Source organism: Bactrocera tryoni, chromosome 5, assembly GCF_016617805.1.
Source record: "Bactrocera tryoni isolate S06 chromosome 5, CSIRO_BtryS06_freeze2, whole genome shotgun sequence".
Lineage (NCBI taxonomy): Eukaryota > Metazoa > Arthropoda > Insecta > Diptera > Tephritidae > Bactrocera > Bactrocera tryoni.
In genome coordinates this window covers 39,706,390-39,725,981 of record NC_052503.1, presented here as the reverse complement: position 1 = coordinate 39,725,981, position 19,592 = coordinate 39,706,390, and the positions used below count along the sequence as shown (strand labels likewise).

The 19,592-nt window shown below is 38.5% G+C and overlaps 1 protein-coding gene across 1 annotated transcript; it reads left to right on the top strand.

The window, feature by feature from the left end:
* Positions 1-3,227: 3,227 nt before the first annotated feature.
* LOC120777161 (transcription factor RBF1-like) lies at positions 3,228-18,208 on the top strand. The gene is made up of 3 exons (XM_040108303.1): positions 3,228-3,299; positions 13,088-14,364; positions 17,673-18,208. The coding sequence occupies exons 2-3, from the start codon at positions 13,350-13,352 to the stop codon at positions 18,206-18,208; spliced, it is 1,551 nt and encodes a 516-aa protein (XP_039964237.1). The 5' UTR covers positions 3,228-3,299; positions 13,088-13,349.
* The last annotated feature ends 1,384 nt before the right edge of the window (positions 18,209-19,592 follow it).

Genomic DNA, 19,592 nt, shown 5'->3' with positions numbered 1-19,592 from the left:
GAGATGAAAAGTGGATCAAATACGACAATAATGTGCGAAAAAGATCATGGTCCAAGCGTGGTGAAGGTAAAAAAATGGTCACAAAGCCAGGATTGATCACTCCAAAGGTTATGCTGAATGTTTGGTGGGATTGTAAAGGAATCTTTTACTATGAGCTGCTCCTGTCTGGTCGAACGATTGATTCTACCTCTTACTGGCAACCACAGATGATGTTGAAGCAAGCAATCGAAAAAAACGGCCAGAACTGATCAACAGAAAGGGCTTCGTATTCCATCAGGACAACGCTAGATCACACACATCTTTCATGACGGGGCAAAAAATGGGAGAATTTGGCTGGGAAATTTCCACCATATAGCACCGACCTTGCACCATCGGACAACCATTTGTTTCGGTCAATGCAGAACTCCCCTAATGGAGTAAAGTTGGCTTCAAGAGAAGCCTGTGAAAATTACTTGTCGCAGTTTTTCACCGAGAGACCAGAAAAGTTTTACATAATGTCTCTAGCGGAAAAAGTGGTTCACCAAAATGGTACATATTTGTTTATTAGTATATATATAAAAAACACTAAGTTGAAGTGTGATTAGAATTATTGGTGCTGTGGAACAGAATATCGAAGAAGACCCAAACATGTATTGATGATTTTGCGGAAAGATTTTTGTTTGTGGGCTTGCAAAATCCAACTTCTGCAAGAATTGAAGCCGAATGAACATCTATTGAGTCGCACGTTCGGTGAACAGACCCAAAACGAAAAGACCCGATTTTCACAAGAAATTTTGTTCAGCGATGAAGCACACTTTTAGTTGAATGGGTTTGTTTATTAACCAGAATTTTCGCATTTGGAGTGATGATAATCCACAACTCTATAAAGCCATGATTTTTTTGAATTCAGTATGTTGATGTGGACCTTAGCCCTACAAGACTGCGCTTTATGCTATATAGCCAATTAAATAATCACTTTATTGTGGCGCGGCGTCCAAGCTGGTGTTATGTGAAGTTGCTTGTCTACGCAGATAAGCCGGAGACTTGTCGCTTTGGTGGTTGAAAATTGGGCTTCTAGGCTATAATAATATTAAATTATACACGTTTTACTACTTTACCCTTTACACCCTTTATGAAGAGGTACTTTTTTAATAGTCTTTTTTTGACAAATCACGCGTGAGTCGGTGTTACATAATCGGCCTACTGTGCGTACTATTCGCAACGCCATCACCCTTCTTGAGACCCAGCAACCATTATTGGATAATATTCGACCGAAGAATATATAGTAGCCGTAGCTGAGATTGTATACGAAAACCGTTGAGAATCGATTCGGTGATGTTCGAAGCAACTCGGACTGACGCATGGAACGACTTGGCGCATTTTAGGTCGAGATCTGAAATTGAAAGCGTACAAAATACAGCTGGAGTAAGAACTGAAGCAGCTCGACCTTCCCTATCTTATTCAGCGATGACACCAATTTCTGGCTCAATGGATATGTTAAAAGCCGAAATTGTCGCATTTGGGACGAAGAGTAGCGTGAAGAGATTCAAGAGCTACCATTTAATCCAGACAAACAAGGATTTAGTATGGTTTGTGGGCGAATGGATTCATTGGTTCATAGTACTTCAAAAATAATGCCGTTCAGAACGGAATGGTCAATAGCGACGGTTATCAGGCCATCATAACCGACTATTTGATTGAAGTTCGTGATCTAGGCGAACTTTGGTTTCAACAAGTCGGCGCCATTTCTCACACATTGAGAACACACTTCGGTGAGCAGATAATTACACATTTTATGCCAATCGATTGTCCACCACTATGGGGTTATGTAAAGTATAAAGCCTATGCGGACAATCTCGCTTCGATTCAGGCCTTGGAGCAAAACATCACGCGTGTCATTCGCCAGTTACTAGTCGAAATGCTCGAACGTGTCACCGAAAATTGGACTCAACGGATGGACCGTCTGAGACGTAGCCACGGTCAAGATTTTAAAGATATAATCTTCAAAAATTAAATGCCAAAGAATGGTCTTTCAAATGATATTAAAGATAATAAATATTCTCCATTAAATTTGAAGTTTCTCTGTTTTTCTTTAAAAAAGTAAGGAACGTATGTATGTATTCCCCATTTTTTGGCCTTCGTCAGAAAATCGCTATGACTAACGCGTCTGAATACGCTTGTTTGCCAGTGTGCATTTACTGTTATTAGCTCGTTTATTAAGACATCAAATAAGAGTAAAACATTGTTATAATGTTAATTTAAAAATTTTGTACATACTTACTTTCAACTAATGATTGTGGCTCACATCAAACACTTTTTGAATGTGTGGGTGGAGCTTAACGGCATATTGTCCAGAGTTTTTGCACATATTTATTATAATTACATACATACACACATACTTGTGTATGTAATTACATTTTACGGTTAATCATAATTTCATAGCTTACGCTTTGCGGCCGCCATATTATTGCGATATTATTATATACCGTTATTGCTATATTTATGGTGTATCGCTTGTGTGCGAAGTAAATGAGCGAGAAAACATGAAACAACAATTACAAATATGCATGTTGTTGTTGTTGCTGTATTTGTCCGAACTCAACAATGGTGGTGGCTCTTGTGTACACAAATTTTTCAAGGGAAATGGCGGCTGCGACGCCAGTGTGTAAGTCTGGTGGTGGTGGTGGTGATGGTGGGTGGTAAAAACTGCCACCAGGGGCACGTATGTACATACTTACGCACATATGTATGTATGTATGTATGTGTGTCTAGCAGCTTTTGGCCGGTGCAGCGCTGGCATATGCTGGTGGGTGGTGGTGAAAATCCCCGTCATGATTATGATGTTATTTATCATCCTGTGTTTATATGTATATGTGTGCATTGGCATTATTGGAATCCCTTGCAGCAGCGAGGGGTGTAGAATTGTGTGGCACATCTAAACGGCTCGAACACTGAGATTTGCTGATGGCCAATTTTAGAACTCAGTCGAAAAGGAAATCCAGCTGAGTAAACATGTGCGGTGGTCGTGAAACAGATTGAAGGATCTTTTTTAATGTATTACAAATTCATTTCAAAATACCGACGGAAAAACATAACTGATATGAAATATATTATGTATGATAAAATCATTGACCTGTGCAAAAATTGAAAAAAAATAATAAAAAATTTGGAAATATAGTGAGAAAAACGGATGTATCAAGGGCAGCATACTGGATTAATAAATAAATTTCTTTGGAATTTCTTGGAATTTTATCACAGTTTATTAATAAAGTGTGAAAAAGGCGTTGCTCCGAGCAAATAACAGCATTAAATTTGCCGTGGTGAGTGTTTGAGCAGTGAACTAAAATTTGGAAATGACTGAAAATATTGATTTTTAAATAATAAAAATTAAATAACTTTTAAAAATTACTACATACTATACAATCAAGAATATAGGGTAATTCCTTGCAGATTTGTGGAAAAATTAATTAAAATATGCAAAAAAAATAAGCACTGTAATACCCACACATAGATACTTAGCATAAACGGGTATAAAGAGATTCTATCTTGATTTTGATCGGTCAGATTATATGGCAGTTATATGCTATAGTGGACTGAACTAAATAATATATTCGGATATTATAGCGCTGGGAAATAATCCCGAATTTTGTGAATATGTCTTGTTAAATAGAAATTTTTTTTCAAAGCAAGACTTGATTTTACCGACCAGTTTGTATGGCAGCTATGGCCAATAGTGTTGGGATATCGGTGGTTTTTATCAAAAAGGGACGTGTGAAAAATTTTATGTCAATAACTCAAAGTTGATGGACTTGTTCTCGTATATACAGAAGGATAGACGGGCATGACTAAAGCGGCTCAGCTTGTTACGCTGATCATACATATGCATACACTTTGCAGGGTTTTCGACGTTTTTTTGTGGGTGTTATGAACTTCGTGGTAAACTCGTAATTTCTTGTGCAAAGTAAAGGGCGATTCCCTACTTTTTTATAGAAAAACATAGAAATTTCGAATTTATTGGGGAATGTTTATTATCATTTGAAAGAATGGTATATATTTTTTGAAGATTATCTCTTTGAAATGTTGGCCGTGGATACGTGTTTTGCTCCAAGGCCTGAATGGAAGTGGGAGTGTCCACATAGACTTTAGACTTTGGAGGAAATATGGACCGTTGATTCCACCGGCCCACAAACCACACCAAACCGTCGTTTTTTCTGAATGAAACGACAGCCCTTCAATCTCTCTCTTTGTCTCAAATGCGGCAGTTTTGCATGCATATATGTATGTATATCCATTGAGCCAGAACTGAGTCTCATCGCTGAAAAAAATATGTCTCGAAAACGTCGAATCTTCCTGGAACGTTTCAAAAGCCCATAGAGCGAAGCGATCTCGCTTGGGTAGGTCGAGCGGCTTCAGTTCTTGCACAATCTGCGTTTTGTACGCTTTCAATTTAAGATCTCGTCGTAAAATGCGCCAAGCCGTTCTATACGTCAGTCCGAAATGCTGCGAACGATGCCGAATCGGCTCTCCACGGTCTTCTGAATAGTATTCAGTAGGCTGATTATGTTGACCATAAGTTGAGCGAAGCGCGGAAAACACATTCTTTATTGAGTATGAATTTTCGTAATGAAGTTGAGCGATTTGTTAACATTGTTCAGGCGTGAGTCTTTCAATGATGAAATACTGAAAAAAATAACTGTACAGCTTGACCCGTCCCACGAGCGATCTGTCAAAAAAAAAAAAACAATTGAAAAAGTACCTCTACTTGGATCACCAGTTATAAGATTTAATTAAAGCCATTTTTCTAATAGTTGTCTTTAGTATCTCTCGTTTTAATCTGATCCGATTTCACTATATGGCGCTATAAGACAGATACTAGAAAAACTTCTCTTACAATTTTGTTTTGTGGTTTTGACTCAGTATTGTTTGAGTACGCTTGGAATATGGACACCAGAAAACAGAAAATACGTCATATTTTATAACTTTTCTTCAATTATATCGAAAACTTAAGCCAGGCGGCTAAAGACGCTATTATTATGGTCCTCCTTCAGTAAGTCAATTATGCGCTACTTTGGTTTCAACGATTTCGTTTCGGTAATTTTAATGCATAAGAGCATTGGAAGGGCAATTGTCGGAAATATCGATAAATTAATGGAAATCATCGAGTACGACCGTCATGTAAGCATTGTTTTGATTGCATAGAAACTAAACATTGCTCAAAAATATGGTTTGGAAGTCTTTAAATAAGGCTAGATAGGAAAAGAAACTCGATATATAGTTGTAATAGATGTTAAAGCAAAAAAACACCTTAAAAACCAAATTTCTATCCTCGGATTGCTGCTGAATTGCAAAAATATTGGTCCATTTCTGAAATGAATAGTTACTGATGATGAAAATGAAACTCACTAACGGAAACGTCAAGCAAATAAGGTCATCGTGGAATCATAGCGAGGTGGCGCAAAAGGTGCTAAAGCCAGGATTGATAGGTCAGGATAGCTTGTTATCTTTTTACGAGATAACCACCTACTCTGAGCTGCTCCGCCAACAGCAAACACTAAATTCATACTTGCATTCCATTTCAACAACGACAAGTCATACACCGACAGTGTTTTTCTAGAAGTTTCGGGAGCTTGCTTTGGAGGTACTTATTTATCCACCTCATGGTCTAAACCCTTCATCAAGGGATTATTACCTGTTCATGTCTATGGCGAAATACGCACACCGACTGGATTCGGTAGAGAGCGTTCCTAGTTGACGAACGAGCGGCTGGTCAGTTGTCTTCGAACACTTGGACAGTCAGTACAAACATTTTCGCGCGAGTGGTGCAAGCCGATAATGCAACGTTCGTTAGAGCAGAGGTACGCCATTAAATTCTGTGTGAACTTGGTAAATCTGTGACAGAGACGTTTGATATGATCAAACAGGCCAACCTAGATGTTACTTTAGCAAGAAGTGGTGTGTTTTCGGTGGCACCAAGCCTTTTGGAGGGCCGGGAAGAGGTCGCTGATGAATACAGCGCTGGGAGATCTGCGACTTCGACAAATTCCGGCAATGTGACTAGTGTGTGCAAAGTTTTGAACTCAGACCGTCGACTAAGTATTCGTTTAATTGCCCAGATGTTAAATTTATCAAAATCTGTGCCTCATGACATTGTGACAGAGTACTAGAACTTGCGCAAGGTGGTCCCAAAAGTGCTCACAGACGACCAGAAATTGCGGCGAGTGGAAGTGTGCCAAGAAAAGTTTGACCATGTGTGAAAGTGACCTCCCATTTTTGAATAACGTAATCACAGGTGACGAGTCATGGATCTTTCAATATGATCCCTAGACAAAGAGACATTTTGAGACCACAGAGGGGATCCAAGCAGCATGTACCACGGCTTTTAAGGCTATTCCAGAGAATGCCTTCCGTGACGCCTTCAATGCTTGAAAATCACGCTGGCAGCGCTGAATCGACGCAGAAGGAGTCTATTTTGAAAGAATTGTAACGACTGGCTCAATAAATTTTTTTGTCCTATTACGGACAAATCGTATGTGCAAAAAAAAAATAAATTCTTTTGAAAGATGAAGGATTTATTTTACACACTTTACTTACATGGAATTATTCGAAACTGTTTGAATAAAAAATTCGCCTTTTAAATGAAGAAATCTTTTGTAGCACAAAATAAGATTAGTAAACAAGCCAGTAAAAGTGATTTCCCGATAAGTCACACTTATTACACTCTCGAAATACTTGTATGTAACACATACTACAGGTATACAGGCTTTGTTCTCCAAAACTAATAAGAATTGCCTGGTCCAGACAATTTCATTGGAATGAAAGGAATAGTCTAAGGAGAAAATCAGTATCTTTAAGATAACTATGTGTAAGAAAACCGCCTAATCAGCAATTGAGCACAATTGCGGTTCATACCACGCAATCCATGCGGACGTTTCTAAAAATATTTCATTCAAATTGAAAGATCGCTTTTAGACAAAGTATTACTCGAATATGCATGGGTTTCCTTGGGTAAAAACAACATTTTTTCAAATTTTTTTTTCTCATATAAAGAATGAAATATTTTATTAGAATTTTTTATTGTTGCAAACATACACTATTAACAACGATATTCTGAAAAGATACGCCCGCGTTGGCAGGATAACTCTTTACAGAATCATCAAAAGTGAAAAAATACGTATTTTAGTTACAACCTTAACTTAGAATTTGGACAAAGTAAAAAAAAAGCTGAAAATTGAATTTTTGGCAGATATGTTTATAAAAAATTTAGGATGGAGTCATGTGTAGAAGTTCACGCAAGTGAGGAAAGTTCTCTGATCGGCATTCACTTGGGATTCTTTTACATATGACTCAAGCAGCTCACTACTTCCGGTCTTTGACCAAGTATCCTCTGGGTAGCCTAAGAACATCCGTTTGAAGGGGAACTAAAGTGAGAAGGCGAAATATCCCATACATAGGGTTGTGCGCTGGGTTTGGGACCCGCCACGTAAAAACACACCCCCAATGAACAGTAACAACCAGCCTCGGATGAGAGACCCCCCTTTTGATGACGACCACGCCAGCTGCCCCCGCCACGATGTCAAAATCGTGCTTAGCGATTTTAACGCCAGGGTGGGCAAAGAAGGTATCTTTGGCAGTACGGTCGGTAAATTCAGCCTCCACGATGAAACATCCCCAAATGGGTTGAGGCTGATCGACTTCGCCGGGGCCCGAAATATGGTTATCTGTAGTACTAGATTCCAGTATAAGAAGATTCATCAAGCTACCTGGCTGTCTCCGGATCGAAAAACTACCAACCAGATCGATCATGTTGTGATAGACGGAAGACACGTCTCCAGTGTTTTAGATGTGCGTGCGCCCCGAGGTCCTAACATCGACTCGGACCACTATCTTGTTGCAGCTAAGATTCACACGCGCCTCTGTGCAGCAAAAAACGCACGCCAACAAACACAAGGAAGGTTCGACGTCGAGAAGCTGCAATCACAACAGACAGCCGAACGATTCTCTACTCGGCTTGCACTCCTGCTCTCTGAGAGCACTCGTCAACAACTCGGTATAAGGGAGCTGTGGGACGGGATTTCAAACTCCTTACGTACAGCTGCAACCGAAACCATTGGTTTTCGGAAAGTGCAAAAGAACAGCTGGTATGACGAGGAGTGTCGTCTCGCAGCGAAGAGAAAACAGGCTGCCTACCTCGCAATTTTACGATCGACCACAACACGTGCGGGATGGGATAGATACCGAGAGTTGAAGAGGGAAGCGAGACGCATTTGCAGACAGAAGAAGGAAGAGGCCGAAATGCGTGAGTATGAAGAGCTTGATAAGCTGGCCGACAGGGGTAATGCTCGAAAATTCTACGAAAAAATGCGGCGGCTTACAGAAGGTTTCAAGACCGGAGCATACTCTTGTAGAAACCCCAAAGGTGATCTAGTCACCGATGCCCAGAGCATACTTAGATTATGGAGGGAACACTTCTCCAACCTGCTGAATGGCAGTGAATGCACAACACCAGGAGAAGGCGAACCCGATTCCCCAATCGAGGACGATGGAGCAGACGTTCCATTACCCGACCATGAAGAAGTTCGAATAGCAATTGCCCGCCTGAAAAACAACAAAGCGGCAGGGGCCGACGGATTGCCGGCCGAGCTATTCAAACACGGCGGCGAAGAACTGATAGGGAGCATGCATCAGCTTCTTTGTAAAATATGGTCGGACGAAAGCATGCCCAACGATTGGAATTTAAGTGTACTATGCCCAATCCATAAAAAAGGAGACCCCACAATCTGCGCCAACTACCGTGGGATTAGCCTCCTCAACATCGCATATAAGGTTCTATCGAGCGTATTCGATACCAAACGAGGTTTCAGACAAGGTGATTCCCTATCGTGCGATTTCTTCAACCTCCTTCTGGAGAAAATAGTTCGAGCTGCAGAACTAAATAGAGAGGGTACCATCTTTTATAAGAGTGTACAGCTGCTGGCGTATGCCGATGATATTGATATCATCGGCCTCAACACCCGCGCCGTTAGCTCTGCTTTCTCCAGACTGGACAAGGAAGCAAAAAAAATGGGTCTGGCAGTGAACGAGGGCAAGACGAAATATCTCCTGTCATCAAACAAGCAGTCGTCGCACTCGCGACTTGGCACTCACGTTACTGTTGACAGTCATTACTTTGAAGTTGTAGATAATTTCGTCTATCTTGGAACCAGCGTAAACACCACCAACAATGTCAGCCTAGAAATCCAACGCAGGATAACTCTTGCCAACAGGTGCTACTTCGGACTGAGTAGGCAATTGAGAAGCAAAGTCCTCTCTCGACAAGCAAAAACCAAACTCTATAAGTCACTCATAATTCCCGTCCTGCTATATGGTGCATCGTCTTGGACGATGTAAACAACGGATGAGTCGACGTTGCGAGTTTTCGAGAGAAAAGTTCTGCGAAAGATTTATGGTCCTTTGCGCGTTAGCCACGGCGAATACCGCATTCGATGGAACGATGAGCTGTACGAGATATACGACGACATCGACATAGTTCAGCGAATTAAAAGACAGCGGCTACGCTGGCTAGGTCATGTTGTCCGAATGGACGAAAACACTCCAGCTCTGAAAGTATTCGACGCTGTACCCGCCGGGGGGAAGTAGAGGAAGAGGAAGACCTCCACTCCGTTGGAAGGACCAGGTGGAGAAGGACCTGGCTACGCTTGGAATATCCAATTGGCGCCACGTAGCGAAAAGGAGAAACGACTGGCGCGCTGTTGTTAACTCGGCTATAATCGCGTAAGCGGTGTCTACGCCAATAAAGAAGAAGAAGAAGAAGATATATACATATGTATATATATATAAACTTACATATATATCTAATAAATATGAAAATATTTATTTATAAAAAATATAGAACTTAGGAGATATACTGAATCTATGTACTATGAATTTCATTTTTTAACATTTCTAAAAGCTTCTACATTAGCCATATGACCAAAATGTATATTTTTGATTAATTTTGTCGAATTGAGGATGTTAAAATTTTCAAAGTCACGTTCTAGAAAAAAAATATTTATGTATTAGTATGTAGTAACTAGTACATATATGTATGTATGATATCAAAATAATATCTGTAAACATAAGAGATGTATACATACTCGTAAATGTATTTTAATATAATTGACCATCTTGGTGACATTATATGTACTCTTAGTAAGAAGCACTAGTTTACATTTGGTCAGAGCGAGGTGAACGTGTCAGACATCTTCATTTGTCCAATTCCTGCACTGAATGAAATCCCATTCATACATTCACTTATTTACTTATTCACTTAGTCATTTATTCGCTGCACATTACCGGTCACTTCATAATGCGATTTAATTACAATTGCAGGCGTGCAAACTCGAGTGCCACACAAGCCGAAAGGTATTTGCACCTCGGCAAATAACTTCCTTCAAGACGTATTGGGTGAACATTTAAGTACAAAACACATGTGCTGCTGGCACATAGTATCATTGTACTCCAGGGATGTGTGTATTGTAGATGTATTTATAAATAAATATGTATGTGTGTGTTTGTTCGTCTAAGATTCGTCTTAGACATTTATGTGCGGAGCTACGAATTGCATCGTGAAGCAGTATGTGTTTGTATTAGTGCACTTGATGTTCACTAATTTTGTACGTATGACATGTGGACTTAAGGTACATACATATGTACACCTGGTCTTTGAAACTTAGTGGGAGAATTCGTATCCAACAATTATTTTTTCTTTAATTATTTTATTCTTCAGTCAAGTTTAAGGGAAAAAGTTTTTTTCCTGAACTTTGTATTGTTTGGGGCCTAAGTTATAAAACCCACCTAAGAGGGGTTAGAGAGGGCGTGGTTTTAACCCTAAATCGTCCAGACTATGTGCTTCTGAATCTTAGATTGTTAGTTGTTCTTTTAATATCGCCTGTGGAGCGGAAAGAGTTTGGTTTCAACATTCATTAATCTAATTTCATATTAGTATTCACTCTGGTATGTGTGGACTTAAGTATGTAGATACCTCCTACATACCCTAAATGTGCACATATTCATTACAGTGGTGGCCAAATCTGAAGTAATTAATATTCGTCTCTTATAAAGCGTGCTTTTTTGATGTGGGGTTATCAATAATGTATAAAACGCATATAATTTAAAGTTATGGCCAAGATTTAGCTTTATTTTAAAGATAATATTCTGTCATTATGTTTGAAAAATGATTTCGGGCAAGTGATCGCTGGCTCGAACAAAATCCTGTCGCGAGGCACAATTTTCAATCACTTTTTGCAGCAATTGGAGTGTATGTCAGCAATAACGCACCGAATATTCGTTGCCAAGGCGCACGATCTCGGAGGCCGAGACAGCCCCACGACGCGAAATAATGCGTTCACAAAATGAAAAAAGTCATTAAACAATGCTCTATAACATTATGACCGGCTTCATTTATGAAGAAATGTGGACAAATGATTTCATCTGAACGTAGATCAGACTAAACAGTGACTCTTTGAGGATGTAATGGCGTCTCTAAGTTCGTATAGCAATTATCCGTCTGAAGATCAACAAAGCGGTAGGGCCGATGAATTGTCGGCCGAGCTTTTCATATACGGCGGCAAAGAACTGGTACATCTGCTTCCTTGTATTTTAAGGGATCGCCTGATGTGAAATTTTCGAAATACCGATTTTTCTTTTGTTGCACTATCGGATAGTATACACTGTAATAAACATTCTCTCAAGTTTTGAAATCAAAATTCAAATTATTACGGTCGCTACAGCTTTCTTGTAGAAAGGGAACAGAGTGGGGATCGTAGCGACTCCAATCTTTAAACGCGTTTTTCTCAGAATGGTGTTTTTAAATACGGTTATCACTCTCAAAGGAAGAGATTTGAAGATATCTAGTTCCAATTTGGGGAGAAAATGTTTAGTGTCATTCTTTATCGGGCTATGGAAGGTTTTTTTTTAATTTTTCTATTTTTTTCTACGAAAAACTGTCGAAAAAAGGACCAAATTCGTTACCTTTTGTTCAATTCGTCGCTATTTTGTCAAATTTCAAAAAAAAAAAGAAAGCTTCCATTGCGCCATAGAGCAATAATAATCAACACAAATAAATAATCTTTTATAATGATCCCAAAAAATGCACAAATGAAAAGTGTTTCGAAGAGTGGAAAGATCGTTGGCATAAGTGTATTACATCTGGTGGGAATTACTTTGAAGGCGACAAAATAAATATTTATGAATAATTAAATATTTTGCATTTTATTTAAAATTTACGGGTACTTTTTTGTTACAATGTAGGTGCATAATATCGCATGAGGACTATTTTGGAGGCGTCAACATTAATGTAGACGAATGAATACATTTTTTTTTTTTTAAATAATTTTTTGAACACTTTTCGTATATCACTAAATAATATCAGTACCTTTCGTTTTGGCCACCTATGTATACAAGTATATGTATGTAAATACTTAAGCACCGCTCTCTTCATTTAGCCAAGTGTATTATGTCAATTCCCTCAACGTATTTGTGCAAAGCAATTACACTTTTGTGCGCTATTATGAAAAAATTCATTCATAAAACACTTCGTTGCGCCTGGCTTAATTTGGAATAGTCGTATTTTATTTACTTTAACCTCAAACGGTGTTGAATTTCAGCGTTTGTTTAATAGATGAGAGAACCTTAGTTCATATCGACTGCAAATACGAGGGTTGGGTTCTAGAAAATAAAGCTTTGGTTGGTAAAATTTTTTATTAAATAATATGGAATCAATAGTTTTTATTGTATATATGTATATAAAGGAAGAAAACGCATACTGGAAATTCGAAATCTTGGTTGAATGTATGAATATTTTTCCAATCCACATACTAAAATAAAATATATATTTTTTTTGAATATTTTATTATAGGCGCCTTTATTTAACCAAAGTTGATTTAAGCGCCTATAAGAAAACCACTAATGTCTATTTGCAACTTGTATATACATATATACTTGTATATGTATTAATACATACGTATTACATATCATATTACTGCAACTCTTTAATAGCGCAACATGGCTATGACATTTTTCATTCACTAATCTTCGCTAGCCGTTTTCTTTTGTTTCGTTTTGCGCCTAGGTTCAGTCTGCCAATTGTTTAACAGCCGCCAAGTGCGTTGACCACAAAGCTATATAGTGACACGAGAGACACAAAAACGCATTTTTGCATAGCGACACACCTGTCTCTCCGTCTACGCAAGTGTACAAGCCAGGCGGTCTTTGCAAAGTCCGGCTTAATTGCTGTGCTCAAACGCAAATGTGTCGTTGAAGTGGCAGCAACAACGTACCAGAATAGAGCAACTTCAAGTAGCCATCAAGCGTTTGGCATTCACAACAACAGCATGTTGCAGAATCCTTCAAAATATCACCCAAATCCGTTCTCCCACTTATTGGCGTTGCATAGTTCTCAGGCTGTGGCGAATAGTAACATCAGCACACATCAAGCGCATTTGGCTGCGCTGCCGCCGGTCTTCGCGACGCAGAGCCAACTTCAGCTCCAACATCAGCAACAGCAGCTGCAGCAGCAGCAGCAACAACAACAACAACAACACTATCATAACATTCACTCAACAATGACGGGCACTAATCAACAGCACAACAATGCATTTCTGCTGCGAAATCATCCACCGCGTGAACCCCAGCAACAGCAACCACAACAACACACAAACCACCCACTGCTAAATGCAACGCAAACACGAACTCAAGAGCTGTTAGACACGACGAATACCTCCCTCGATATGGGCAAGTCATTCACGATTGCCGCCATTTTGGGCTTACAGAAGAGCGCTATGGAGAATAGTTGCAAAGACTACAACAATGCAATCAATTTGTCGCTGAACAGCAATGACGATGACGTCGGCAAAGAGTCTAGCCTTGGACGATCGGCGCAAAGCACTCAAAGTAAACATTTCAGCGATGACGAGGTGGACAATAGCGAGCAACAATCACAACATTTGCAAACGTCCAATGGCGCGGACAATGCCATCAAGTCGCTACAACAGTGTGACAGGAATACCAATAATAATATGTTTCATCGAAACGGCGGCCATTTCGATTGCAATGGCAATGTTGGCGCAGCGCTGATACACCGTTATTTGCCTATTCCAGTCTCGTCTAAGCAGACAACGGCAGCAACATCGTCATTTGTTGTGGCGGCGGCGGCAGCAACTCAACACCATCATCAACAACAACAACAGCAGCAACAAAACCTTTTGCTGTCGCATGTCCGTTCGGTGGCATCAGCCGCTGCCGCAGCATCAGGTGGCACATCGTCTGCGCTTCAGAGCCTGCAGCAGCTGCATCAACATCACGCTCAGCAAAGCTCACTGAATCTGCAACGTGAAAAGCATAAATCAGGTAAATGGACTAAGCTTTTTATTATGAGTTTGTTTTTGATTTATAAAAGTTATTATATTAATGGGCCGACAAATCCTGGACGAATAAGTATATCGCCATTAAGCGAAAACTTATAAAGTGTACGATGGGCGTGGCACCGCCCACTCTTATGTGAAAGCACATATCTCGGGATCCGCCCGACCGATTTCCACCAAATTTGTTACGTGACATTCTTCCTACCTTCCTTTGTTACAGTACCAAAATGGGCTTTAACCACGTCTACTCCTCATATAACATAATTTTAAATTTCGTTTGATTCTTTCACTTGCCAGTGTACAAATCAAGAAGCAATTAATACATATAACGAAAAAATCTTAACACGAATAGTGCCTTTGAAGTATGCCATCTTTTCTCATAATAATACGTACTTGTGTCAAAAATGTATTGAATCGGGTCAATACTTCCCTAAGCTCCCATATATCTAATACAAAGATTTTCGAACTTCGGGGTGACTTTGTACCCATAGTATATCGGCCAATATGTTAGTTATCTTAATAAAACTGAGAGAGCGTTTTTTACTCATAACAGTGTATCTTTGTATCTAAAATAGATACATTTGAGCGAAAACTTGACCTAGCTCCCTTATAACTAATATTAGGATTTTCGAACATCCGGTTGATTTTACTCCATATGATTAGTGATTGTATGCGAGGTACCTTAGTAAAAGCCAGGGAACGTTTTATTAGTATGCGGCCTCTTAATAGTATGTAGTATTGGCAAAAATCGAAAATCGGGTCGATACTACCCCCAACTCCCATATACTACGTACAATTATTTTAATTTTTCTAACAAACTTTATATCTGATATGTCTGTGAGTCTTTGAGCTTTGAGTTGTTTAGGTTTTGAACCTCTGTTTGACGTTTTACGTCTTAAGGTTTTTCCCTGGCTTTGATTCTTGCAAGTTGCAAGAGTACAAAATTTTCGGTTATACTCGAACTTACCCTTCCTTAGTTTTTAGAAATAGAAATTTCTTAATTTATATTTTGGCGAATAAAAAAGACAAATATTTGTATGTAAAGCACATTTTTCAGCAGACCATCGTATCAACTTAAATAGCACTCCGTCTTTGAAACATGAGCCAGATATTTGATTTGAGTGCGAACTCAATGCTGACCAATCTCGTCCGCGAATTCTTTAGTCACTAAAAACCTTTGATGGCCTCTATCATTAGCGATATAATATTAGCAGAAAATTCCATTAAATAGTCAAACTGAATCAAGATCCCAATGCTAAAAATTCACAAATTCTCAATATATCCTAAACTCGTTTATATTCTTGCACACAATTTTTGTCATCTCCAATATGATAATGTTCCATTTTTCGCTCTAGAATCTATGGTTATTTGAAAATTCGATTCCCAGCTTTGGCTTAAGAGACATTGACGTAATATATTTAATGAATTATTCTTAAAATTTGAACGATTCTATTTATTGTTCACTGATATTAGTAGCTCTTCCGCTATGTAGAATTTTATTGTATCCAGTTGCGGCTTTCAGAGAGTCAGAAATAGAGTTGTTATGCTAGTTGGGTATAATTTCTATATCCGGAATGTATTCGCCCCTTTTTATGCTAGATATCTTATTTTTTGACGGTTATATACGTTATAAAATCAAACGCATGTTTAAAACTTTTATGTTACCTATATGTGGGCTAGATTTACTATTGACCCAATTTTACTCAGGCACAAGGACAATTGTTATTAGATGTGATGTTCCCTTAAATTCGTTAAGATATCTCACATATAGTACTAGATTCGTATTAACCGCTAGACACAGTATAAACTCAACCGGCAGTTCGAAAATTTTTCCACATGATATATGGGGACTGTGGGATTTATTGAACCGAAGCTATCCATATGCCTAACATAACTATATATTATTTTTAGGAAAATATGCTTTCTGAATTTTATAACCGCACCTCTTAGATGGGCCGATATTTTCCGTAACTAAGTAGGTACTAAGGTCCATATTTGCGGTATCTGGGGCTTAAAAGTCCGATTTTGACTATTTTTGAACGTGAAATCACAAACCTTAAATTCACTTCGTGTGCAAGTTTGAGAACTTTCGAGTTGCGGTATTACACCTAGAGGGGGGCGGTGTCACGCTCATTGTTAAAGTATTAATTACCTCGCTTCTCGATTCAAGTGACATCTTAGGTCTAAAACTGTATGCTTCTTATGTATTTATACGCTCAGGTTTCGATATAACCGTTATATGAGGAGTGGAGTGGTTTTCGCCGATTTCATCTACTTTCACACTGTCGGAGAAGTACTAAGATAAAATAAATCAAGAAAGGGAGATCTAAGTTCTAGTATAACCGAACATTTTTTACTCTCGCAATTTGCAAACTAAGAAACCTCAAAGAATGACCATTGAAACTCGTAAAAGTAAAAATCAGGCATCTGCAATGTGGTATATTTGGTGAGTGGGTTTGCTTTCGGCAATTTTCACACTGTGTAATAGAAATATTTGGGTACCTCATGTACCAGATTTGGTTGAAATCGGTCAAGTAGTTCCTGAGACATAAAACTTCACCCAAAGGGGGGCTCATACCTGCTTCAATAAAGCTCAACCATACTATTATGGTTGTGAAATTAAATGTTTGTGGCGAATTTATTCAATGAGTTATCGGACTTTTAGCGGTTTTCAAGATAACTGTTATACGGAGAGTGGGCGTAATTATTAACTGATTGATGCTAAGGAAACTCCTTGTCAGCAAGTTTGGTTGATTCAGCTTTACGGGTTTGGAAACTATGTTCATTAAACTATATTAGGGGCGATGTCACGTCCAATTTTTACATTTTTAGCTGAAATAAGTTCCACGCTACGGTGAACTCTGGTTCCCAAGACAGTTTTGTATCTTAATTAAATGCTTAGATATGACATTAAGATATCTTAATTTTTGTTCAAGTTATCGAATACAAAAGCGGATGGACGATCATACAGACAGTCCCTCGGGTTTAAAGTCGTCTCACCATCCTGATCATTTCTAGATATATAACCCTATATCTATCTCGAACAACCGTTAGGTGAACAAAACTATTATACTCTCTGTTGAAACTTGTTACGAGACAATAAAAAAATTATCCTTATAGATTATTTATCAATTTATTAAGATGCGAGCCATACCCACTTTTTGAAAATTCCAAGCCCACGGATGTCTCTCAGTTTTTTTCAAATCCAACTTTGTTTTTACATATTCTTAAAAACTGATCAGAAGTGATATAAATATATAAAGATATCTTACCACTTTTCCGTTATAATTGCAGAGAGTAATGGAAAAAAATCCTCAATGAAGAACAAGCGTGTTCGTACTATATTCACGCCCGAACAGTTGGAGCGATTAGAAGCTGAATTCGAGCGGCAACAGTATATGGTTGGCCCGGAACGACTTTATCTAGCACACACTCTACAGCTAACAGAAGCACAGGTGAAGGTGTGGTTTCAGAATAGACGCATCAAGTGGCGAAAACATCATTTGGAAATCACACAACAACGACTCGCTCTCCTACGTCAAACACAATTGCCGAGTACAGCGGAGAACTTGAGCGCCGGCATTGCCGTTGGGACGCCTATATTGGCCAATAGTGGCATGCCGAATGTCAATACATTGAATTCAACCAACGATGCGCGAACTTCGTCGCCGATTAGTTGTGGTGTTGAAGATGCCGATGAGCTTAGTAAACAAGGCGAGGAGTTTCTTTCTTTGAGTCGCGGCAGTCATTCAAGTTCGGAATCGGATCTCTCGATATGTAATGATTCCATTGATGCCGGCAGTGCAGTGGAAGGTATAGAGGATACATAAGACATGTGATTCGGCACACGTTGGAGGCTGTACATATTAACTATTAAATACTCTATTATTCGAATAGTTTAGAACACAAAATATGTATGTATTTAAAGATATGCGAAAATGTAGTGAAACTGTTGTGTTGTTTTGTTTTTCTAAAACATTTTCGAATGGGTAATGAATAAATAAACATACATATATTTTGTAAATAACGTAATTTAATGCAAGCGAAGAATACTTAAACAAATTAATTATAATGAATGTATGATATTATAAAATAGAATGACATATCGCAAGTAAACACATATTAAATATAATGTTATTCATATATGTATTAATTGCAAGATTGGCATTTGTAAAACAGCACGATGCGACGAAGGCAAAATTTGGATCACATATGAATAATCTCGTGAAGATATTGTTAAATAATTTGGTGAGTTTTGGCTTTTGTATAACTACTGTTCCAGGACGCAGGGTGCTTCAGACAAGTGACTACTTAAGGCGGTATTCTGGTCTAGACGCATGAATTTTAGACATTTTTTTAAACTAAGATAAAATGAAAAACATTTTTACCTTCCATTTTTTATATGTTTTTTATTGACATTTTAATAATATAAAAAAATTGCAAGAAAAAAAAAAACAAAAATCGTCGAGAGTGGGGACTTCAAACAAACGGTGCGTCCTGATTGACGTGATTTCAACCCTTGTAGAGATCTAAAACACAAAAAACAAGAAGCTTCTTCATTAGTAAGGATGTCGTTATGGGGTAGACCATTTTCAAAAAAAAAAAAATTATAACAAAATGGCGTCGACTTGAAAAAAATTTTTTTTTTACTCGATTTTTTCGACCTTTTCGATTTTTTAAAAATACTTCAAATAAACGATAGAGCATTGTATAAAGAACATATGAACCAAATTTCAAAGGAATCGGTTCAGTAGAACTTGAGATATCATGTCAACCACTTCAAAAAAAGTAGTTTCGAGAAAACCGCGTTTAAAGTTTAGAAGACAATTCCAGTGAGCACGGACGCCACGTCACAAAATCGGCTGTATCTCCGAAAATAAGTCGAATTTAGAAAAATCCTTCCAAGGTCATATTTTTGAAAGTCTAAACTTTCAAAATATGCAAAAAAAAATCTATTTTTTCAAAATCCTAGACCAGAATACCCCTTAAGTCGATAAAAGCGCGTTGATACCAGCCTCAAGCTAGAGATTTGGTAAGAAATGTCTCGCCTTACTATGCTTTACTTTATGATTAGTCTAGGGTGGATGTCAGGCCATAGATGAATTGCATGAATAGTAACCTGATACGATTTGCAAGGGTAGGGAGCACGTATGAGCATAGCAATCTTCTTGAGGTATACTACTGCATAGTTGGGTCTCACACGAGTGGGGCTAC